Source organism: Hyperoodon ampullatus, assembly GCF_949752795.1.
Source record: "Hyperoodon ampullatus genome assembly, chromosome: 6".
Lineage (NCBI taxonomy): Eukaryota > Metazoa > Chordata > Mammalia > Artiodactyla > Ziphiidae > Hyperoodon > Hyperoodon ampullatus.
Window position 1 is genome coordinate 17,312,364 of NC_136919.1, and position 24,977 is coordinate 17,337,340.

At 45.5% G+C, this 24,977-nt stretch overlaps 1 protein-coding gene across 3 annotated transcripts in view; it reads left to right on the forward strand.

Moving 5' to 3' along the window:
• ASTN2 (astrotactin 2) overlaps positions 1-24,977 on the forward strand; it is a gene marked incomplete at both ends in the record, with an annotated part of 919,723 nt that overhangs the window by 206,231 nt on the left and 688,515 nt on the right. For all 3 annotated transcript variants that reach the window (XM_079706619.1, XM_079706617.1, XM_079706618.1), the window contains one exon: positions 13,238-13,622. In XM_079706619.1, coding sequence (XP_079562745.1) covers positions 13,238-13,622 — 385 coding nt within the window. The remainder of the gene's footprint in view (positions 1-13,237; positions 13,623-24,977) is intronic.

The following is a 24,977-nucleotide window of genomic DNA, read 5'->3' on the forward strand; positions in this document are numbered from 1 at the left end:
CCCTTTCACTTAAAGTCCTATTATTTCCATCCAGGCATAGGACTAGGAATAGCAAATAGATATAGCTATCAGTTTGCTTTCTGTGGAAGGTGATTGTGCATGAATAATTGGGTTGGACATCACCTCACCTCTTTGCTTTCTGGTTCATTGTCTCCTGAGCATTTACAAGTAAGCAAATGATTAAACAGGCTTGGAATGCAGACCAACTTCTCCTCTTTGCCCCCAAAGCAAGGAGAAGTAGCCTGACTGTTGTCCTGTTTGCCTTTTAATTACCCACAGTGCCCCTTCCCTGGCCCTAGGAGGGAATGCACAGCAGTGTGTGTGTGTGTGTGTGTGTGTGTGTGTGTGTGTGTGTGTGTGTGTGTGTATGAATTCACTAAGTATCTTCCAGTCTTCTAGCCCTAGGACAGGACTCAAGGATGCTTCAGACTCAGCCCTTTCCCTTTTGGGACTTCCAGGCCATTTGTAGAGACATCTATCTACCCACTCATTTATCCACTTATCCATCCATCCATCCATCCATCCATTCATCCATCCATCCATCCATCCATCCAAAAGATATTTAGTAAGCACCAACAAAGCACTGAGTGCTACTTTCAGCACTGACAATAAAGTAATGAACAAAATGGAGGTCCTATCTTATGGAAGTTCTATTCAACCATAAACAAAGTTAACACATGAATGTATAATATAACAGCAGGGAGACGTAAGTCCCCTTTGAAAACAGTTAAATCAAGGAAAAGAGATAGGGATGCCGTGATGAACACACGTGTGAGGGGCACCATTCACCAGTGATGCAAACGGAGGTCTTCCCTGACGAGGCTGTGTGTTGTTTGCAGACCTGCACCTCCACCAAACCTCCTTTCCCCATCCAAGATTTCTCAAGAAGCCAGCTCACGTGCAAAGCTCCCTGCCTGTATGAAAGTTATTTTGAGTGTATTAAGTGTTGACCAGCTTCTCCGTAGCCTACGGCTTCCTTGAGAGTCTGAGCTCTCTTTTCTGTCTCAGAAGGCTGGGTTGTTGGCACAGTGGTGTAAGGTTGGCACCGTACTAGGGATCTCTCCATGGACCGTGTGTGTCTGCAACACATTCCCTGAGAATGATGCCCTGAGCAAAGGCCACAGGGTCCAGATACCACCGACTCTAGGGACAAACGAGAGCTTCAGGATTATCACAGACTTTGGATTCTGGAACCAAATGTGTGCCCTGCCTCTAACTGACTCTGCAACCTTGGGCAAAGTCACTTCTAGGAGGCTGTCTTTCCTTGTCTGGTAAATGAAGAACACTTCACTTACAGGGCTGCTACGGCCACCTCGTTAAAATATTACACATGAGGACCAGTGAACTTTCTGCAAACTTCTTCAGTTTATAAGGGGGTAGGGCCAGGGCTAGGACATAAGTTCTGGTTTCTTTCTCAAGGCAGTTTTCCTCTGTCAGAATTTTTTAAACCGCCATTTACTGACCACTGGCTTTGTTCTAAACATCATCTTGAATGCTTTGTGCATTTACTTGTTTAATTCTCACAATAACCCCATTCTGTGAAGACTGCTGTCCTCAACGTCCCGATGAGAAACCTGAGGCTTAGAGAAGGGCAATGACCCACCCAGAGCTGCACAGCTGGTACACGATAGCTCAGGTACCGGAACTCGGGGCCATCACCTCCTGCATGGTTAGCCAGGCTGCTTAGTTGGTTATCCAGCCTTTCTGTCACATTTTGGGTATGAGTATACTTGGTAAGATGGGCCAGCCTACTCCGCTACCTTTGAACTTAACTGTAATTGGAATGACAGGGAAGTCCTTTTTATTCCCACTTCTTCTATGTTTTGCACTTAGAAGCTATCAGAACCTTTGCTTCTTACTGTGTTTCCTTCTGGCATAGAGCTTATCAAACTGGGCAGTACAGTCATTATCTGCTTACTTATCTATTTCCCCAGACTGACTGCAAGTTCTTGAGGCTTTATCTGGGTTTTCCTAAATCTGGGCAGAAGGTTTGGCACAGGGGCGGGGCATGACAGTAATAGCAGTAACAGTCAAGCCAGTAACGGCCATGTATTGAATGTTTTTTTGTAGGTCAAGGGCTGTAGGACATATTTTACATACATCATCTTATCTAATCCTCACAACAGCCCATTTTGGTGAATGGTTTTATTCCATGTTGGGACTGCAAAAACTGGGCTTCACAGAGAGAAGGCCACACCCCTGGAAAGTGGTAGGGCAAGAACTTGAACTTGGGCCTGCCTGGTTCCAGGCATGCCCTTAATCTGGTGAATGAGTGAATCAGTGAATGAGTGCAAGTCTCCTGCACAGTCACTTGGGTTCATCTGTTTCTCTTCATGACTCAAAGAATAGGAAAAAAATCAATCCTCTCAGAGATGCTCCCCCCCATCCATCTTCAGAGTGGGATTTCTGACAGAACTTGAGAGGCCACCTGAGGATGTGGAGAAGGATACTGATTTGTGCTAAGCGCCTCCTGTGAATTGTTTTCAGCTCTCTCTCCCACACACATGGAGAACTGCCAAACAGGTGTAGGTATACATCAGTCACCTACCCTCAAGGAGGCATTTATAATGGATTCATTCGTTAATTCTTCCAAGAAGTAATTGAGGATCTACTATGTACCATTCAAATTTATTCAGAAATAAATGAAACCCTGCCCTTCCCTTCACTGCCTCTCACTGTGGAAATACAATCAGTGCCTAATGAGATCTACTCATTATTGGACCCTGGGCTTGGTCTTGGGTACGTGGAGTGGATTAAGGATGTCCTCCAGGGGCACTCAGGGTGATGAGAGGGTAGTTGGAAGACAGAAGCATGAGTCACTGGGGGTCCTAACAGGTGAGTACTTAACCAGCCAGAGACAGCAGGTTTCACAAAGGCTTGCTGAGAACTCATGACCCAAGAGCTGAGGTTTAAAGGACTAGACAAAGAAGTGGGGGAAGCACATTTCAGGCAGAGCGGGTGGCATGAGCGAAAACACAGCTGTGTGAGACGGTGCGAGGGATACAGGATGTTTCACTGGGGTTGTGAGTTCATGCTTATACAACTGAAATGCGAGGCGGGTGTCATGAAAATATATATATTTCATCTGTTCAGAAATGCTTTCACGTTTGCCTTTGCTTTTCTGATCTGGAATATTGGAGCTGGAAGGACTGTTAGAAACCAGCCAATTTTATCTACTTGCCCTGAAGAGGGGAAGGGCCATGGTCAAGGTCACACAGCTTGGAGAGCAGGAGTAGGAGGAGAGCAGGGTGATCAGGGGAATGTTTTGGGAGACTGTACAGAGAATATCTCATACTTTAATAGAGGCAGTTTGGTGGCTTCACCATTACCTTGTATCTAACTTTTCAGGAAACAAGGCCTTGCATCAATAACAAGGATGCTAACATTTCCTGAGATCTACTACATGCAAGCCATTACGCTCAGTGTTCTATAATGCAATCTCATTGAATCCTCCCCAGACCCTCTCAGTTAGGTGTTAGTGACCCAATTTATAGAGGAGAAAACTAAAGAAGCACAAGTGATATACCAGTGACACCCAAAGGAAGGATAGTACAGCCATGACTCAAATCCATGTCTGCCTGACTCAATGTTCATTAGCTTTCCTCTTGATGAACTGCTATAGCATTCAGAATGATCACCCAGGATTTGGCCCCCATTCTGATCTGATCTAAAGATGGTTAAGAAAGTTTGAGCTGGATGGGGAGTATGTCTCAACAAATTTCTGCATTTTTACTTTATTCCCTTGACATCATCTTGGGAAATAAAATAGGGTCACTAAAAGATACATTATAAGTAGATGATTACTTTAAAAGAAAAAAAGTTTCATTTTCTATAATGGGACCTCCTTAAATAGGTCACCCTACATCTGTCTAGTGACAAAGAGATAACTATAGATAAATATAGCCAGCCATATATATCTATATCTATATCTATATATAAAGATAGTTGAGAATATATTTTTATACACATGAATACATACATACATGTATATAATATATATATTATATACATGCACATCTTTGTTGTTGTGCATTTATCCGCTCCTAATTGTTCATACGTGTAAACTTATCTCTTCATTTGATTCTGTGCTGGGATCTTTCATAACCTTCTGGGAGCTTACCTAGGAAAAAAATTACCACATAGGTAGATTCATCTCTAATCCAGTGACAGAATCCACACCTCACTGTCACGTTGGCACTTTCTTTCTGTCCCCTTCCTGCCAATCAAACACCAATTCTTTCCACCCTGTGGTGTGTCTTATTTCTACCCCATTAGTTAACTACTCACTTCAGCTGCCCTAATCTCAGATCTCATCTTCTCTCTGTTAGACCAGGGCTTCCTCAACCTCTGCACTATTGAAAGAAATAATTCTTTGTTGTTCCTGGCTATCCTGTGCATGTAGGATGCTTACAGATTTCCTGGCCTCTACCCATTAAATGCCAGTAACACCTTTTCCCTAGTTGTGACAACCAAAAATGTCTCCATTATCAAATGTCTCCTGCGGGGCAAAATTGCCCCCAGTCGAGAAGTGCTGTCCTAGACGACTGTGAATAGCTATCTCACTGGTCTCCCAGTTTCCAGTCTCCTCACCACATACATCCAATGTGATCTCACCACTCTACTGCTTAAAAAAAAAAAGTCTTGGATCCTTAATGCCTAAAGAATAGTCATGCCATTTGCACTATGGCTCTGACCTATGTTATCATCTTATTTTCCTGCAGCTCCAGTGGCCATTCCCAGTCTGTGAGAGAGTGGGCCTGCAGTTTTACTGGAAATAGCCCCAGGTGGGAGGTCTTATCCCATATATTTGCCACTGTGTTGTGTATTCTCAAGCAAGTTTATCTTCCGAGCCTCCACTTTTTCATCTGAGCAGTGGGTATAATCATCTAACCAATTGGGGAGCTTGAGCATCAGTAACTCTAATACAAGGTAGAAAATGCTAAAGCTCCTGAAGTAAGGGTTGAGATGAAGTATTCTGGGAATTCAGAGGGTAAAACGATTCCTTCTGGCTGAGGCTGCAGACGGGGAGATTCCAGAGGAGTTCACCAAGGAGATGGCAGTGAAGGTAGCCATGAAGTCTGCCTGATGTTTCAGCTTACAGATGTGGGGTTGAGGAATAACAAGGAGGGCAGTGTTGCAGGCAGAGGAAATCTCAGAACATTAAATAGGAACAGTGAGTTCCCATGTGGTTGAATACTTGGCATGGTGCCCTATCATAGGTGCACCGTAGGGTTGGTGGCATGGATGGGGGAAGCATACATTTTGAGAAGATTATCTCAGAGGCATACATTTTGAGATATAAGTTAAGCAATTGATGAACATGAACTGTCAAGCTGCAGGACTTTCCAGCTTACTCAGTGGGGAGGGGCTTTGTTTCCCGCTGTGCATTATTTATGATAGAAGATGGGCTGAGTACAGTGAAGGAGATGGAATAAAGCCTGGGAGATGGTTCAGAGTGTATTCAACTTATCATGGTGAAAGGTAGTTGTGACTGGGATGTAGGATGGAGAGAAAGAAAGGTTGGGGAAAGAAACTATTTTGTAGATCCAACTGTCAGGATTCATGATTTCTCAGCAACTTTGGGGAGTGTTGGCTACATAGTCTGCCTCCAAAACCATTTCAGGATGTTCTGTGATCTTGGTCAGGTCACTTCTACTCTCTGTGCCTGTTTCCTTACCTGTAGCACCATGGGTTTGGACTATTTTCTAATAATCCCTCCAGCTTACACATAGTCTGAGGCCTGAAAGAAGATGTCCCAGAGAACTTGGAGACCCAGCCCCTTTCCCTGCTAGCTGTCACTCAGCAAACGGCCAGGAGAACACCCAGTGGGTCATCAGGCCTCAGCTGTCCTGGGGCTGGCTGTCGGGACCAGACTCAAGTGATGAGAAGGGAAGGACATTACTTGGGAGAATATGCATGTTCACAGCTCTGAGGATTAAAGGCCCATGTTCTTATCACTGCCTAACAGAGTATTATAAATCCATTCTTAGAATACCAAATCCTTTTGTGGCTTGGCTGTTGTGAGGGAATATTAAAAAGGCCAAAGACAGAAATAATCAGTTTCCGAATGACACGTTGTCACATAAAGCATTTCTCACATTATCCCTTTCTTTCCTTTCTCTGGCTCCTTCTCCTGTGCCTGGATATTTTAACCGGAAAAATAGATTAAAATGGGGCCAGGCTGAATGGAGTTCTAACCTTGACTTTTCAGAAGGCTCTCTTGGTGTGGTGGTTTTGGAGGTGCTTTCTATTTTTCACCTCTGTGTGTTTTTCAGCGTTTGACATTGTGTGTTTAAGCAAACCAGCTGGAGGCACGAGCATTGCGATAAAGGCAGAGCAGCAAAGAGGGGCCATACAGGGTCTGATCAGGTGCCCTCTGGATGCTAGGGTCAGATTTACATTCCTCTGGCAAAGTCTGGGCAAGATTTTAGGCTTCTGGATGTTTACTAAGCACCTTCCTGGGCCAAGCACTATGTTTTAGGCTGGATAAATGAAAGCTCAGAAACTAGAGTGGGAAAATGGTCAACCAGATGGTTAGGTGGTAGCAGTGTAGCCAGATAACTGACAACCATGGGGTTTGTGAGGGAAGAGAGCACAGCCTCATCCCAACATGCAGAGGCAAAGGTGCTCCCTGAGGAAGCGATGTCCAAGCTGAGATGGCTGGGTGAGTTGAGGTGAGCAGATGAAGAGGAGTATATTAGCTTCCTAGGGCTGTCATAGCAAATTATCACAAACTGGGGGGGCTTAAAACAACAGGAGTTTATTCTCTCACAGTTCAGGAGGCCAGAAGCCCCAGATCAAGATGTCAGCGGGGTCTGCTCATTTGGAGGCTCTGAGGGAGAATCTGTCCCATGCCTCCCAATAGCTTTTGATGGTTGCCGGCAATCCTTGGTTTTCCTTAGCTTGTAAATGCATCAGTCTAGTCTCTGTCTTCACGTGATTGTGTGTGTGTGCGCGTGTGTGTCCTCTATTCCTTTTCTTTAAAGTTTTTGTTTTGTTTTGTTTTGTTTTTAGTATCTTTTCTTGCTGTGGGACATGTGGAATCTTAGTTCCCCGACCAGGGATAGAACCTGCGCCCCTTGCGTTGGAAGCGCAGAGTCTTAACCACTGGACCACCAGGGAAGTCCCCTCTATTCTTTTAAGGACACCAGTCCTTGGATTTTGGGCCCACCCAATCCAGTATGACCTCATCTTAATCAATTACAACTGCAAAGACCCTATTTCCAAATAAGGTCACCTTCTGAGGTTCTGGTTGGACATGATTTTGGGGGTGGGTATTATTCGAACCACTACGGAGAGGGAATGATTGAGTGCTCTGGGCTGAGGGAGAAGCCACTGGGGAAGTGCTCAGAGCATCACACTTTGGGAAGATGCTAATCACACAGTGCGACTCCAGGACAGGGCATGAGGTAGGACTTGTAGGGAAGGGAGGCATGAGAAGGAAGTAGAGACCTAGGCATGAAGGGGCTTAGGTGCCAGGCTAGGGATCTGGGCATTATTCTGAGGGTGGGGGAAGGGTATGAAAGGATTTGATTTGAGGTAGAGGAATAGAGAGGCTGAAGGACTGAGGCTGGTGGTGTTGACATTTGTGGAGCCAGACTTTTATCTAGATCTTTCATTGTCTTGTTTAATCCTTAGCTTAACGCTTCACATTGGGACCAATCAGCACATTTTATAGGTGAGTCTGTTGTAGCACAAGGAGGTAGAATGTTGCAGCCAACTTGTCATGGCCAACAGCAAGCAGGGACAGGGGCTCCCACGCTGGCCTGTGTGCCCCCAGGATACCTGCTTTACCCCATCACATCACTCTGCCCTTGACATCGCCCACACTCACCCTTGCCTGGCTCCACGGAGGGATCTGAGACCAGTAATAGAAGGAGTGAGCTTCTATTATTAGAGAGGCTTCTAGTAGGGAAGTTTCCAGGACGGATGGGAACACGTATTCCTTCTCCTGTCTCTTTCCCACTTCCTGCCTGACAGCTCGATGAAATCCTCAGACCCATAAGAAGGTAAAACTAATCACCCGAGGCTTGTGCTGCTTGCAGTCTCACAGAAACCTACCCCTAACCAACAGACTTAGATTTTTATTTCTGCAACTCATGGCCACATCTCCAACCTTGTTTGTCTTGGGCTGCCTAGAGGAAACACAGTCCACATCAGATTTGGCTTTGGGTTGTCCCTGAGGCCAGCAGGACCTCAGCTTGCCACTCCTTGAGCCTTGGCCTCTTCTTAACTTGCTTTCTAAACATTCACAGCCTTCTCCTTACATCCTCTTTTCTCTCCTGGGCTCCCTGCGTGCCCTGCAGCATTTTCTCCTCCGCCGGGGTCTGTGTTTGCCCCTGGCGGGTAGCCTCAGTGGCTGGACACTCTGCCCTGCTCACCTTTCCAGAGACAGACCTGCTTTTCTGTTTGCTTGCCCTGGTGAAGGAAGACTGCAGAGAAGGGGGGGCTCAGCCCTGCAGGAGTGGAGCAGCACAGCAGCCTGGACCGATCCAGGTGGACGCAGATCATAGTTTCTTCTTGATTTTGAGTGACTCTTCTGCTTGCTTTGGGTGAAATGTTCCGCTAGGACAGAGGTGGCTGTGTGGTTCTCTTGAGCTCCTTTGCTTGTGCACAGCACCCTTCAGTTTGCAAGGACCGTCACATCGGTGTTTAGATTTCATTTGCACAACAACCTTGCGGATACCATGAATGAGTATCATGAGCACCACGGGTTTACCACGTGCCAGGCACTGAGCACAGCACTCCGTGTCCAGGAACTCACATCTAACCTCCCTCTATAAGGACGCTTTTTACACGGTTTCGTGAATGAAAAAATTGTGATTCAGAGCGGTTCAGCCCTTTGTCCGTGATTGCCCCATTTTTATGTGATAGCATGAGATTTTAAAGACGTCTTTCTGACCCCCAGCCTTTACCCCTAACTATGTGCTATACTATTCCAAGTATTACCAAGTTGATTTTACAGATGAGTGAACTGAGGGTCTCTAGGGCCTCTGGGAAATTCGAGATCACATAGTGAGTCAACTTGAATTCAGAACCTTTTCCTGCATGCTCTGAGCCTACCTCTGAAGGTAGGACTGGTCAGTGGTGCTTGAAACATCACCCGAGCTGCTACTGTGTCTTGGGTGAGGCCCCCTGAGCCCTTTAGGAGCCCAGCCTGGGGATGTCTGTTTCCGTTGGTCAGTGGCACAGTGAGACCTTGATTACTGGAATTCTCTTTTGGCCCAGTTTTCACAATGAAACCCTGATCTGTAATGGAAGCTGTGTGGTCATTGGCTTAGCTGAGCTGGTGGGAGCAGAGGTCAGGGGAGGCTGGGGAGTGAGGGAAGGGAGCCTGTGCCCCAATAGGAGGGCTGGAGCCACTGGCCGGGGGTCCTGTCAAATGAATCAGCAGATCATTGAGCTAAAGGGACTCCCAGGCTCAGCTTCCATCAAAGTGGGGTGAGGGAGGTGGGTGGTCTTCCTCTGTCTCCTCCTTCTGGAAGCTCCCTAGGCTGGGAAATCTGTGCCTGAAGCTGCCGAGGTAATTTGAGGAGGCAGAGGTGAGGCTGGGCAGGGGCTGATTACACCTGGGGTGTGTCTGTCCCTTCCCACCACAAGCAAAACTGTGAAGCCAGGCTGCAGTGAGTCTGAATCTCAGCAGCACTATCTGGGTAAACAGCCTCCTGTCTCTGGGCCTCCTTCCTCACATAACATAGGATAACGATGCCTTATGTGCACAGGTGTAAAGGTAAATGACAGAGCATATGTAAGTGTTTGGTCCAGACTGAGAAGGATTTAGGGACCCAAGACAAGTTTTGCAGAATGAACATTCAGGGGCGGAAGGTCAATCATTCATTCATTCATTTATTTATTCATTCAACATTAAATATACACTTGTTGAATGCCCTTGGCAACAGCAATAGCAAACAGTCTGTGAGCAGTTACATGTGTCCCACATGGCACTAAATATTCTGCAGGCATCTCACTTAGCCTCACAATGATCCACTGAGGTGACCCTGAATACTGCCCTTATTTAACCAATGAAGAAACCAAGGCTCTGAAAAACAGTGACCTAGTCAAGGTCACACAGCCTCTTAAGCAGTGGAACCTGGACTAAAACTGTGTCAGTCTGAGGTCAGCTCTTAGCCTCTATGCCAGATATAGCTAGAGGGCTCTGGAAGCAAAGGATGGGGCTTCCTGCCCTCCAGGAGCTCCCTGGGGTGCTTTATGAGCTGATCCAGGACTGCATGGGAATCCAGGGAGGCTTGTCAGGATACAGTGGGGAGAGGGAGGAGTGGTGGTGGTTACCTGTGGACAGATAGGTTAAGCCTCATCTTTCCCAGGTCAGTTTTGGTCCTGGGTCTGACCACAGGGTCAAACACCCATAATCAGGGTGGGCAGAAGGGGCCGGGGATGAAGGACTCTGGAACCGGGCAAGGTCTGCCCCTCACAGCGAGTGAAACAACCAAAGGGGAGAAGATAGAGGGCTGAGTCAGGCAGGGCAGTTTCCCAAAGGGTATCCATGGACCCAAATTAAAAGCTTCTCTGAAGAGTTTGCCTCGAGATGTGCCCCCTGAATCCTGGATTTGAAAACAATGTTTTCCTTTTCCTTCTCGGGATTCCCTTTTACTTTGTACGCTGTCACCATCTTTCCCACTTTTCCTTTCCCTTCCTTTGCTCTGTAGAATCACTATGCTGTCAAATAGCCACTGGCTATGCAGTGAAGAACTGGGTTCAAATCCCAGCCTTACCACATCCTGGCCTTTTATTCCCAGTTGGATCTAGGATCAAAACCTGTGTGACTTTAAGCAAGTTACTTAACCTCTCTGAACCACCTTCCCCTCATTTCCTTTATGGAACAGAAACTATTACAGAGGATTGCCTTAAAGAGTAAATAAAATAACATTAAGTAAAAGTAGTAAGGAGAGGGCCTGCTACTGTTTTATTGAGTGACAGTGTTCTTCCTGCCTCCTTTTTCTCTTCACTTATCTTTCTTATTATCTCTTCTGTCCACACTCCCCCTTCTGTCTCTTTCCTTTCTTATCTCTGGTGTAAAAAACTGACAAATAATACCACATCACACATGATTTCTAGACGTAGAGCAATCTCTATTGTACGTTCTGTGGAGGGAAAAAAGGGTTTGTTCTTGTTTTTCTAGGGCTCCAGAGGTACTAAACTATGCACACACACACACACATTTTTTTTTTAATTTTAGAATTTTATTTATTTTTCTGTGCAGCAGGTTATTAGTTATCCATTTTATACATATTAGTGTATATATGTCAAGCCCAATCACACACACACATTTTACATACACTTGACAGATCGTACCCACACACACACACATATACATAAATATGCATACTTATAGCTTTTTTTTTTTTAGTATATTTATTTTTGAGTTCTGACATCCAGAGAAACCTTCCTGGGGATCCCACAGTAACTCACCGCCAGAGTCAAGACGGGGCTGTCAGCCATACCTGCAACCCTGGTCACCTCTTAGCCCACTTACCACCCACTGCCCATCCCCCGTGGAGGTGATGCATTCTAGCTTAGTGAGTTGAAGGACTTGAAAAAGAAAATCATCCTTTTTTAATGTAGTCAGCAGGACAGCTGAATCATTTTAGTAAATAATGTTCTTCTTGGCTTAAGCAGGTATCCTTTACAGCAGTCACACCCCCACCCAAGATAATCTATTCAGGGTTAGTTAACATCTGTCATCTTTGCTAGATGTTATACAAGTAGTTTTCAGAAATTGTCCTCGCCTTCAATGCGATCATAATTAAGGAAGAACAATCAGCCACATGGGTGTGGTTGAAAGACTACAGGCTTTAGAGCTAAAACACCAAACCAAACACACACACACACGCAGTGAGGCTCACCGCTTGCTCTGCTGTGCACCATCCGAGTTCTAGAGTCTCTTGGTTTATTTGCTTCTCTCCCCCTAAACCACAAGCGTGATCCTCCCCAAGTGCAGGGATTACACATCAGGGACTCAACAAAGTGGCCCCGAATCTCCCAGGCAGAAAGCACGAAGTATAATGAAGTGAAGCAAGATAACTGAAGGGGCTACCCCTGTTCCTTGGAGATGCTTCTGGCACAGGGTGAAAGAAGGGAGGCGAGGAGAATACAAACCTTCCACCTCCAGCCCTTGACAGGTTCTGTGGGGAACACAGATGTGCTTTGGAAATACCCCTGCCCTTGAGGAGTTCACAGAGCAGGATATTTCATGAGTCTCATGAATCATGCAAGATCCATTGATAAACACTTTAGCCTGTTTCAATTTAATGTATGGTGTGCAGACTCAACCAAATATATATATATATATATATATTTTTTGCGGTACGCGGGCCTCTCACTGTTGTGGCCTCTCCCGCTGTGGAGCACAGGCTCCGGACACGCAGGCTCAGCGGCCACGGCTCACGGGCCCAGCCGCTCCGCGGCATGTGGGATCTTCCCGGACCGGGGCACGAACCTGTGTCCCCGGCATCGGCAGGCGGACTCTCAACCACTGCGCCACCAGGGAAGCCCCTCAACCAAATATTTACTGGTTGGATGTGTTAAAGAAAAATAAACTTCAGTATGCCTTAAATTTCTGATTAAGGGAGCCCTAGAACAGTGCATTTGTTCATTCATTCATTCAACAAATACTTATGAAGCGCCTAGTTTGTCCCAGGCCCCCTGTTGGGAATCAGTGTTTTTGATAATAAAAATATACATTATGCAGAAATTGTTTGACTTGACAACACTATTGTATATCCCCAGCAGGATGGAACAAAGGCTGCTGTCTCTTGAGCCCTCAGTGGACTCATTCTAGACGTGAGGAAGCCAGGCTGACAGGGTGTGAGCAAATGTCCTGGGGTCACTCAGCTGGTGCAAGGCGGATTCAGGACTCAGACGCTCTGTGTGTGAAGCCACAGCCCTGACTCATCCCAGTGTTTAGCAGTCTGCATCACTCTGGCGTGACCGTTATCCATCTCATTTGCTCCTCATGGCGACCTTCTGAAGAAGGAAGGGCAGGGGTTCTTACTCACCCTTATACAAGTGAAAAACAAGGTTCAGAGAGGTGAAGCAGTTTGTTCAAGGTCACACAGCTTGTTGGTGAGAAAACCAGGTTTGGAAATGGTGTCGCTCTGAGGCTCTGAGAGCCAAAGCCAGGGATCTGGGCTGAGTGTGGTGGACGGAAGACCCCCTCTGGCACTCCGACCCAAAGAACAGTGGCCCATTTGCTTGTCCTTCTTCCCTCCCGCTCCAGGGTGGCCTCATTGCACTGCTGCTGCTGCTGCTGGTGTTCACTGTGGCACTGTATGCTCAGCGGCGCTGGCAGAAGCGTCGCCGCATCCCCCAGAAGAGCGCCAGCACGGAAGCCACTCACGAGATCCACTACATCCCCTCCGTGCTGCTGGGTCCCCAGGCCCGGGAAAGCTTCCGCTCCTCCCGGCTGCAGGCCCACAATTCCGTCATCGGCGTGCCCATCCGGGAGACCCCCATCCTGGATGACTATGACTACGAGGAGGATGAGGACCCACCCCGGCGGCCCAACCACGACTCCCGTGAGGATGAGTTTGGCAGTCAGGTGACCCACACCCTGGACAGCCTGGGCCGACCAGGGGAAGAGAAAGGGGACTTTGAGAAGAAAGGTGAGTCTTCCTTCTTGCATTTCACCTTCCAGGGGGCATTTTGGGGAGCTGGGAAGAGGTGCAGGAGCTGGGCGGTTGGGGACACAGGAACTGTCTTCTGCGCTAAGCCATTTTTGATTTATGGCCAACTTCCAATGGGTTTTCAGAGTTTGTTTTCTCTGATTCTTCAGTGTTGATGGGAGGAAAAAAAGGGTGTCAGTGTGCTTGGAACTGGAGTTTTGAGGAGCATCAGAAGTTATGTAGTCCAACATCTCTCCAGTGTCTCTTGATTACCTCCCTTGATGGCCTTCTCACTACTCAGGAAAGCTCTCATATCATTCCCAGACACTACTATTGGAAGGTTTTTCCTTATACTGAGTTGCAGTCTGTTTCCCTGGCCCTCTATGTCAGAAAGTGAATCTGAATTTTTCTTCTCCAAGGCAGCTCTTGGGAAATGTAACAAAAGGAAAAGAAAAAAATAAAAGGCATCCTGTAACTTTTAGAAATCAACCTCAATAAACAATCCCAGTTTCTTCAGCTACTCTGATGTGGCATATTTTGAGACATTTCACCCTTTTGATCACTGTCCTCTAGACGAAGATTGTAATTTGTCATGTTCTGGAGTGTAACACCAGAACTGACAGACGCTCCTCTTCCTCAAGGTGGGAATGCTCCTGTGCTGAGAAAAAAGCAATTTTCACCTCCCTCTTGCTACCTGTTATGCTTCTGTTGATGCAGTTTGAAGATCACATTTGTCTTTTGGTTTTTTTTTTTGCAGTTATTACTGGCCCATAGTTGGCTTTTTGATGACTGAAACCTCTCATTCTTTTTCATGTATGTTGTTGCAAAGACCCATTCCTTTTGTTCTGTTGGAGGGCAATTGATTATTTGGACATAAGTGCAGGTTGTGTTTATATTTGTCTTTATTAAGTGTTATGGCTCCAGCTGGTTTATAGATGGAATTTGGCTATTTTTTCCTTTAGATAAATACTACAAACCTACTCTTCTGCTTTTTTTCCCATATTGTCTTTGTGATGCTGATGGTGGGTTAAAGGTTTGGCCTTGAGGCCCCAGTGTTAGAACTACTCTTCTTTGTGAGCCATGAGGAACCATCATCACTGCTTGGCCCAGTCCTGGAGCTGTGAACTCGACATTCTTTCTTCTGCATCTAAGATCTTTCCTCTCAGATCCATGTTTCCGTGATACTCAGTGGGCAAATAGGAACACTGGGGGCTTCTTAAAAAGGAGGCATTTTTGTTAAATTTAGAAACCCAGGGAGGGAAAAGAGTGGTAAACAAGTGAGAGAACAGGTTTTGGAGTTGTCTGGACCTGGGTTCGAATCTTCGTCTCCTTTGTTTGCTGGGTGACCTTGGAAAAATGGCAATTCAATCCTCCAAGTCTCAGCTTCCTCACTGAAGGATTTTTGGAAGGATTAAATATAAAAATAAAACGTGTGTAAAGTACCTAATGCAGGGCCTAGTATCTGGTATGTGTTGAATCCCTGAAAGCTGTATTTGTAGACCTCAGGCCCTTGGTCTTTCCTGGGCCTCTCAGACGCTCCCTAATCCAGCTCCCTGTTCTTCGCCAGTCTCCCTCTAAGTGCCAGCCACCACGGTCTGCTCAGTGCTCTGGAATGTCTGCGTCATTTCCCTTCTCTGCCATGATCTCTTCTGCCTTTGAACTGTTGGTTTACTGACAGTCTCCTCAATCTTTGCTTTCTCAAGCATTATTTATCTTTTCTCATGTGACTTCTCATCTTGGCACAGAACAGTCTGCATTTATTTCATATCTTCACATTTTGTAGTACCTGCCTGGCACAGTGCCTCCCGTGTAAAGAATGTCCAGTGAGTGTTGGACAAGAAAGATGACCGTAGAGAGTGAGGTTGTTTGGGAGCAATGCTGTCAGGCCAGAGCATCGTGCCTCTCCTGTCTAATGTGGAAAGTCGCTTGGGTAAGACACAAAGCATCTTCCCTTTTGCTTAGATTTGGACTTCTGCAGCCTAATTGACTGAGCCTCCCTGTGTTTATGTGGGAAATGGGTGAATTAGCAGCCAGTCCGCCCATCTTATAGCTTTGCTGTGGGGATCAAATGATATATGCACGGCAAGCGCTGAAGAACGTTTCCCAGAAAACTTCTAGGAAAGTTGTGGCATTTGTTTTCCACACCAGAATCTTCCCCAGCTTAGCCAAGAGGAGTGCTCCATGTCTCCTTCAGTTCCTGGAGCAGGTTGTGATTACTTTGAGCTTCTTACTTATCACTGTTCAATAATAATCTGTTTCTCTTTCTGTTTTCTACACTAACTAGACTTGGAGATATTTATTTATTTTATTGAGATATAATTAACATAGAACGTTGTATTAGTTTCAGGTATACAGTGTAATGATTCAATATTTGTGTATATTGAGAAATGATCACTGCAATGTCTAGTTAACATCCGTGGCTTTACATCATGACGATTTTTTTCTTGTGATGAGAACTTTATGCTCTTAGCAACTTCCAGATACACAATAGGGTATTATTAACCCTAGTCACCATGATGTACATTCCATCCCCATGATTTACTTATAAGACTTGGAGATTTTTTTTTTTTTTTTTTTTTTTTTGTGGGGTACGTGTGCCTCTCACTGTTGTGGCCTCTCCCGTCGCGGAGCACAGGCTCCGGACGCGCAGGCTCAACGGCCGTGACTCACGGGCTCAGCCGCTCCGCGGCATGTGGGATCTTCCCAGACCAGGGCACGAACCCATGTCCCCTGCCTCGGCAGGCGGACTCTCAACCACTGCGCCACCAGGGAAGCCCAAGACTTGAGATTTTTGAGAGCAAGGGCAGTGTTCCTTATCTTTGTTTCACTAGCGTCCAGCGCAGTGGCTAACACTTAATAGATGCTCTGAAAATACTTGTTGACTGGATGATTAACACAACCCCTCAATCATATGGTCAATTGGATAAATCCAAGCATTGGTTAGACTCCAAAATTCTCAATTCCAGACCTCGAATTATCTCACTGACCTCAAATCTGGGGACCCAGGAAACCAAAGTGTTGGCAGAGGCCATCAGTAGTGGTGACCAGAACCCAGAAGAGAGTAACCACTGGTTGGGGGTGAAAACCCAGGAAGAGTCACTGATGACAGGTGAGCAACCCCCAAGGAGCAGAGCCAAGAAGCCGCCAACAGAGGCAAATTCTTTCCCCCCTGCCCCCATCCCCACGCCCGCTGCCTCCACCGAGCCGTATGGAGAACGGAAAGCATCTTCAGAATGGGGAAGCAGGTCACTGCCCCTAATCCTGTCTGACTTGTCTTCCTTCCTCTCTTCCTTCTCTCCCCCCTCCCTCCGCCCTCCCCTCCCTCTCCCTCCTTTCCCCCACAAGCTGGAAGGTGATACAGTGTGGAGATAAACACTCTGCCCTCAGGAGGCGGAACAGTACAGAAATCAAGTTTACCACCCAGCTTACTAGCTCTGTGACCTTGGATAAGTCACCTCCTCCTCTCCCATCAAAGGGGCACTATACTAGTATTCTACCTCCAGGGTGATTGGGAGACGTACATGAGGTAACACAGGTAGAGGGTCTGGTACAGTAAACATTCAGTACACATTTCTGTCATTGTTATTCATACCATCAGTCCTCAGAGTTGGCCCAGTGTGCCAGAGGCCGTGATAGACTCTGGAATAGAGGTGAGGAAAGCAGAACCTTTGCCCTTAAAGATCATGGCAGTAAACCTCCTTGGAAACCGAAGCTGAAGCTCCAGTAGTCCTGGGTCTCTCTGTGCCACACAGCAAGGGGGTGGCAGAGTCGAGGTAAGAGCTCCAGCCTCCTGGCCAGAGAGCACCCTTGCTGTAGATAGCTGCCGTGCTCAGAATGGCCTACATGGCATCATGATGATGGCCCATTTCATTGGGGTTGGGGCCTGCCAGGTCTTGTGTTCCTTAAAGAGAACCCTCAGGCTTGCCATTCTAGCTGCTGGACATTCCAGTTATTCACGCGCACAAAGCGTAGACCTGAGTCTTGAACGACAGAGACAGCACAGGGGACAGAATGGCGCTGGATCCAGAGGATACAGAGGACTAGCTCCTGAGACAGGGGGAGGGGCTCTGGCCTCCTCTCCCCACGGGGTCCTCTAGAGTCTGCGCACTCTCAGGCTTACCACTGCGTCGTAGCTTAAAGATGCCCCTGCCCCTTGCGTTTTCTTTCAAGCAGAACTCTATCTAAACAATAACAAAAGCAGACTCTTATTTCCTGAAATCTCAACTTTAGATGAGAAGTATACAAGAGAAATCTAAAGAGGATGAGTATGAATGCATGAGAAACAAGACCCAGTCCTTGCAAGGCAGCCTGCTGGAGTGGGGGTGAACAGATGGGCTTGGCACCCCGCTCTTGAGTGCACTGGCCGCGTGGCCCTGGCGAACCTCTTAGCCATGCCTTTGTCTCACCTGTTTTCACCTGACCACGTTATTTTTTTCCACATTCCTCTGAGCTGGTTTTAAAACAAAGTACGATTTGGAATAAAACCAAGCACTTCATTTAATTCTGTATCCCAGCTGCCCTTAGATCCAATAAGGGTAGGAAAGGAAGAAACCTGGGTGAGAAGAAAGTAGAAGACACACTTTTCCTGAGTCCAGACAGGATACTGGACACCCTAACCATGGGGAGGTGGTAGCTGGGGGCTGTGCTTGCAGCGTTGTGGCCCCTGAGCTCCTGTTCCCCCTTTCCTGGACAGAAGAGGGCTGATTCTGCCAGCAGATTGTGGAAGATATGACAGCAGCAGCTCAGACCACATGTGCTTTCTGTTGCCTCAGGTGACTCCTGGAGAGAACCATGAGACTCTTTCTTTCATGGGGGGACCTGGGGACAGCTATGCATTTTGTCCAGAGTGGGCAGGTATCAGAGGCTAGGCGACCCCTATAAAAGTAATACCAAAGGCCTTTGGAATTACATTGCCAAGGGCTAGTCCCACCTGCCCCTCTCACACTTAGAATTTGCCCGTAGGTTCAAACTGCTTCATCATACTTGAGCACCGTCAGCCTGCTTTGCAGCTTGGACCTGCAAATAATAGAGGGACCATCTGGAGGCAGAGGGAGAAAGTTTCATTACCAAGAGACAACAGCTTGGGTTCCCAGACCCCAAGGGCACTGTACTGATGGGGCTGACTTGCAGCTGATACACACTCATGTGGACATACATCCCCTTTGTTCAACACTGCAGTTCTTCTGTGCCAGTCAGTAAGAAGCGTGCTGCCCTGCATGCTCCTCCCCATTCCCTCCTGCTGCCTAGCCATCCCACCCCCTCCCAGGGACCCTCCTGAAGCCCCCACTGTCCAGAGCAGGGTGGCTTTAGACTGCTTCCCCAGGACTATGGCTGGCATCCCGTCTTGGTGGTTACTGCCTGTGCCTTAGACATTCTCAGGTATTGCGAGCATCACCCTTGATATCACCTTAGCCAGTTGCTAGGAATTTAATCATGTCAGTATGTGACTGCTCAGCACTGCGTTGGGTCCATGACAGAAACTTGATGCATTTTAATTCCAATTCTCCTTATCCGTCCTCAAATTTATGTTTCCCTTTCCTGAATATTATGCATGGAAGCTCAAGGAAATTAAAATAACAAATTTATCACCTTATCAAGGGAGAGGGTAGGGGATGGCTGAATGGATATTGGGTTTTCTTAATTTTGTTTTATTATCGTGAAAGAAATGCATACTATTTGTAATGGAAGGGTGTGAGAGAGGGTGGGACAGGAGACAGAGAGGGGAAGGGAGAGAGAAGGAGAGAAAAAGAGAAGGAAAGAAAAGGAAGAAAGAAGACAGGGAGGGAGCAAGGAAGGAATACGTCTGAGCTGTATAGAGCAAGAACTAAAAGCCCTGCCATTGTCTCTCCGTCCCATGCCACTAATGGGACCCAAAGGCTAGTCTTTGATAATAGTTTGATTTATATTCTTCTAGAATATTTTTCCAGTATACATATATATATATATATGGAATGTATGTGTGTGTGTTTTATATGTATGGTATAGATATAAATATGTGCATTTTGCACCCAGATATACACTAATAGGGCCATCTCAGCCACATTCATCATTCTGCAGCAATTTCACAGTTTACCAAACAATGTATGAAAAGCATCTTTCCGTGTCAGCCCTGCACACCTATCTTCTTTTTGAAAGCTCTATAGGATCCCATCATGGGAACACACCAAACACTCCAACATTTGCTTTTCTCCCCTGTTTTGTGGATCATTACCTCAATTTGCTGCACTTACAATGAGTCAGTAAACATCCATGCACACACACACGCATGCACACACACACACACGTATATATTTTTGACAAGTTTGACTGTTTCTGTAAAACAGATGCCTAAAGGCAGAATCTCTGCCTTAAAGGGTGCCCATTACACACTTGTAATTACAAATTACACATTTACAATTTGGGGAAGTACTGCCATATTTATTCACTTTAAAAGTTGTTTTGTACTCTCTTGGGAGCCAGTATATCCTCTCACACACAGATCTGCACAAACCACCCACTACCCCATCACATTGACTATTCATATATTAGCATGGACCCTTCTGGTCTTTATTTATATAGTTGCCATCATTTTAAATGTGCGATTTTCTCTTTTGATTTTTTTTTTTTTCTGATTAACTTTGGTCCAAATTCTTTTTTTTTTTTTTTTTTTTTTTGGCAGAAGTCAGTCCTCATGGTTACCCTGAGCAATGATTCTTTGGTGAAATGATGCCAGATAAAGGCTTTTCTTTGCTGTTCCACTTCAGTTCAGGACTTAGGGTGGAAAAAGGAAAGAGAAATGGCATCGAATACCACCAGCGGCCCACAGTGATAGATGCGGACGGGTCACTATCTCTCTGACATGGACCAGTAGGCTAAACCTTACTATTGCTCAAGATGGCAGGCCAGAAAGTTTCAGGGTGAATGGGACCTTTGTTGAGAGGATGGGGAGGGCAGGACTTTACTGAATCCCTATAGGAGCCCAGCTGCTGTCCTATACATTATCTCAGTGACCCATTTGTAATTAACCCTGAGGGGAAGGCAGATGGAAGAGTTGGCTAGGAAACCAGTACTGCTGCTACTGGTGATAAAGATAACAGCTAACCTCCACTTAGTGGTAATCAGTGTCTGGGAACTTTCCAGAAATTATGTCATTTACACCTCACATCAACCCTATGAGTTACTTACTAATATTGCCCCACCTTACAAAGCAGGAGACTGAAGCTAAGAAGGGTTGAATAATATGTCCAAAGTCACACAGGAGAAAGTGGCTGAGCCAGGTTAAAACTTTGGCATGAGAGCTACCATGCTAAAGGGCCGAGCTGGAATGTGAACACGTGACACCACACTGAATTACATGATCCTTGGGAAGGCACTGAGCTCCTGCAGTCCCAGGGATATAGCTGAAGCATAGCGCCCATGAGCTTGCATCACTCACAAATATGGCAAGAAAAATAGGTAACTAACATCTGTTCTCCAAGGCAGGATGCTGCTACAGAGTAATTCTGAGCTACTAAGTCGGCAGAAGGGACTTTGCAACAGGAAGATCCCAGTTTTTTAGAGTGTTTTGAGTAGTCCCCAAGGGTGCAGGGAACTCACGTTTGGTGTCAATAAAGCACTCTAGGGTGACAGAGAACTGAGGAGCTGTTTATTAACCCACCCTTCTGACATCCCTTGCGAATGTCATGTAAATGTCACCCTTGTGCAGCGCTTTCTAAAATTTCAGAGCTCTTTCATAGTCAACACCTGATTCAGTGCCTTATCTTGGTGTTCAGACTTCTTTACACGGAGACTCTAGCCTGTTTCCAGCTCCCTCATCTTCACCTCTACTCATCCATCCCCTCTTCAAGCCACATCAGTCTTCTGATGTCTCCAAAACACCTCATTCTCACCTACCTTCCTGCCTGCATGCCCACCCTCCCCTTCCATTCTCTACACAGATTTCACTCTGTTGTGACCACAGTTCCATGCTTAAAGTTTTGCAGAGTCCTCACTGCTCTTGATCCTCATCCTCTGTGCTGCAGCCACAGTGACCTCCTTTCTGTTCTTCAAACTTGCTAAGCTTCTTCCACCACAGGCTATTTGCATTTGCCATGATTATCATTGTCTGCAAAAATCCCTCTCTTTCCTTCCTCAATCTGTCATGGCTGATTCCTTTTCATCATTCTGGTCTCAGCTTAAATCCTACTTCATCAGACAAAGCTCTTTTCCCTATGAGTTCTCCCCTTTCGTCTTCTGTAATGGCACTTTTAAAAATTATTTTGATTAATTTATTAAATATTTTACTTCTTACTAGACTCAGGGTTCCATGAGATCATGTCCCAGGTCTATTTGCATTGTTCTGTGACTATCAGAGTGACTGGTACATAATAGATGTTAAAGTATGTGTTGGGTCAATAGATGGAGGAATGGATATGTGAATGAATGGATAGGGAGATATCTTAGTGTCTTTCCACAAGCTGGTAACCTCTGCATGGACTCTTTATCCTTTTTCTGAACTGTATGAACTGTGTTTAGTATTTTCAAATCAATGATTTGCTGAATCTTCCCATCCATCTCACAAGGGAGAAATTATTCTCATCAAAATTTAGAGATCATCCCAAAGTTATACAGTTAAAAGTAATGGAATCATAATTTGAACCCAGCTTTGTCTAATTCCCAAACCCAAGCATGTTATGAAGATTGCACAGCATAATCCTGTCCATTTATTTGATCAGGAGAGATAAAACATGGACTTAGATGCTAGCAAGCTAAGTCTCTCAGAGTTGTGTTTCTCAAGTGTTGAATACCAACCACAATGAGAAATATATTTTGCTGTGGCCACACACACATTCTTTTTTAAATTATAGTTGATTTACAATGTTTCAAGTATAGAGCAAAGTGATTCAGTTATATATACCTATATATGTCTATTCTTTTTTACATTCTTTTCCATTATAGGTTATTACAAGTTATTGAATATAATTCCCTGTGCTATATAGTAGGTGCTTGTTTTTTGTCTCTTTTATATATAGTAGTGTGTATCTGTTAATCCCAAATTCCTAGTTTATCCTCCCCACCCCCCATCCTTCCCCTTTGGTAACCGTAAGTTTGTTTTCTGTGTCTTTGAGTTTTGTAAGTAGGTTCATTTCTATCATTTTTTTTTAGATTCCACCTATAAGTGATATTATTTGATATCTGTCTTTCTCTCACTTACTTCACTAAATATGATAATCTCTAAGTCCATCCATGTTGCTGCAAGTGGGCATTATTTCATTCTTTTTTATGGCTGAGTAATATTCCATTATATATATGTGTGTACTCCACATCTTCTTTATCCATTCATCTGTCGATGGACACTTCAGTTGCTTCCATGTCTTGTAAATATTGCTGCTATTGTAAATAGTGCTGCTATGAAAATTGGGATGCACGTATCTTTTCAAATTAGAGTTTTCGTCTTTTCCAGATACATGCCCAGGAGTGGGATTGCTGGATCATATGGTAACTCTACTTTTAGTTTTTTGAGGAACCTGCATACTGTTCTCCATAGTGGCTGTATCAATTTACATTCCCACCAACAGTGCAAGAGGGTTCCCTTTTCTCCACACCCCCTCCAGCATTTATTATTTGTAGACTTTTTGATGATGGCCATTCTAACCAGTGGGAGGTGATTCCTTATTGTAGTTTTGATTTGCATTTCTCTAATAATTAGTGATATTGAGCATCTTTTCATGTGCCTGTTGGCCATCTGTAGATGGCCTTCTTGGAGACATGTTCTTGTGAATGTGTGTCTTCTTTGGAGACACGTGTTCTTGTGACTGTGTGTTTGTGTGTCTCTAAAATAAGTTTGGCAAAAGCATCCTTCCCCTGTTACCTGTGGCATGCTCTGATATTTTCTACTCTTTTTTGTCATCTTTTTGATGCTGGTGTGAACCACTGAATTGATTTCACAGTTTATGAGGAGGTCATAACCTAAAGTTCAAAGACCTTTCAGCCTCAGAGAGGCTGCATTGTGCTGGGATATCCACAGGTGGACAGATCCCTGATCACTGGGTCTGTGATAGCTTCCTGGAGGTGTTCCTTACCTGGAGAGCTGAAGGATGAAGATAATTAGACTCAAGGTAAGGGGTTGGTAGAGGAACTAGGAATGGTGCCTGAGACAGGCAAGGCCCGCATGATGGCTTTATGTCTTACACCACTGTCCCTGTGGCCAACCCATTGGGGTTTTTCACCCAACCCTCTGGCCCACTGGTCCCATCATCTCCATACTTTCTCTTGAAACTGCTCAACCTGCCCTCCCAAAGGATCCTTTGTGTCACCTTTATCTTGTTTCCTTGTATATTTTCTCTTCTACCGTCACCCCCCACCCCCAAAGTTCTCCCCTTCTGCTGCTCTCTGCTTAGAAAACTCCACCCATCCATTAAGGTGCAGCTCAACAGCTCCCTCTTCCCAGTTGTCCTGGAGCCCAGAAGGAGCTTCTCAAAGAGCTTGGGGAAACTCCTTCCTAACGGCAACTCCCATTTTGACAGTGCCTTCAGGGTGCTGCCTGGGCTACCTGGGGACAAGAGAAAAGCAGAATGGGCAGCATCGTTTTAAACTGGTTTACACATTGGGATTCCACTTAAGATTATTTTTGAAAGATGGGCAATCCAGCATAAAAAGAAGAAAGGTTTGGATATGACTTTCTTCCACCAAACTCCCCTGACGTCCTTATACCAAACTGCCTTTCCCCTCTCATTATTCAAAACACCTTTTGAAGTCTGCATTGGAAACCATTCCAGGGGCTGTTTCGTGTGCCTTCTGTTTCCTGTGCACCTTCATCAGCCACCTGAAGAAAGCTGACAATTTAGTTCCTGCATCTTCTCTTTGGGTACACCTCCCCCTCACTACTCAGTCATTCCTTTATTTAACAGATCTTTACTGAGCACCTACTATGTGCAAGGCACTGTGTTTAATGCAGAAGATACAAAGCAAAAATGGAAAATAGTTTTCCCTAGAAGCTCACAGTTTAGAGGGGGTATAAAACAGTAATAGCTGCTTTATTTTATATAGTCCTTTAACATTTATAGAATGGCTTCATAAACATTATATGATTAAACCCTGTGTGTTACCGAATCCTTTTGAGAGACAAAGGACCTTACTCGGGCTCAGAGAAATTAAATCACATCCCACAATACTTAAACCTACATCTCTTAAGTTCAGGTTCACTACTGTCTTCATTTTGCCACACTGTATTTATCCCTGCAGTATCCTGAATATCAAGTTGCTTAACCTGTTACATCCACATTGCCTTCCCACTCTTAATTTTAAAGATCATAAACTCCTCGTCTTTGGAAGTATTCACACAGGATGGGGTAGCCATTTGTCAAGGATGGTGTAGCAGGGTTGGAGATTTAGACG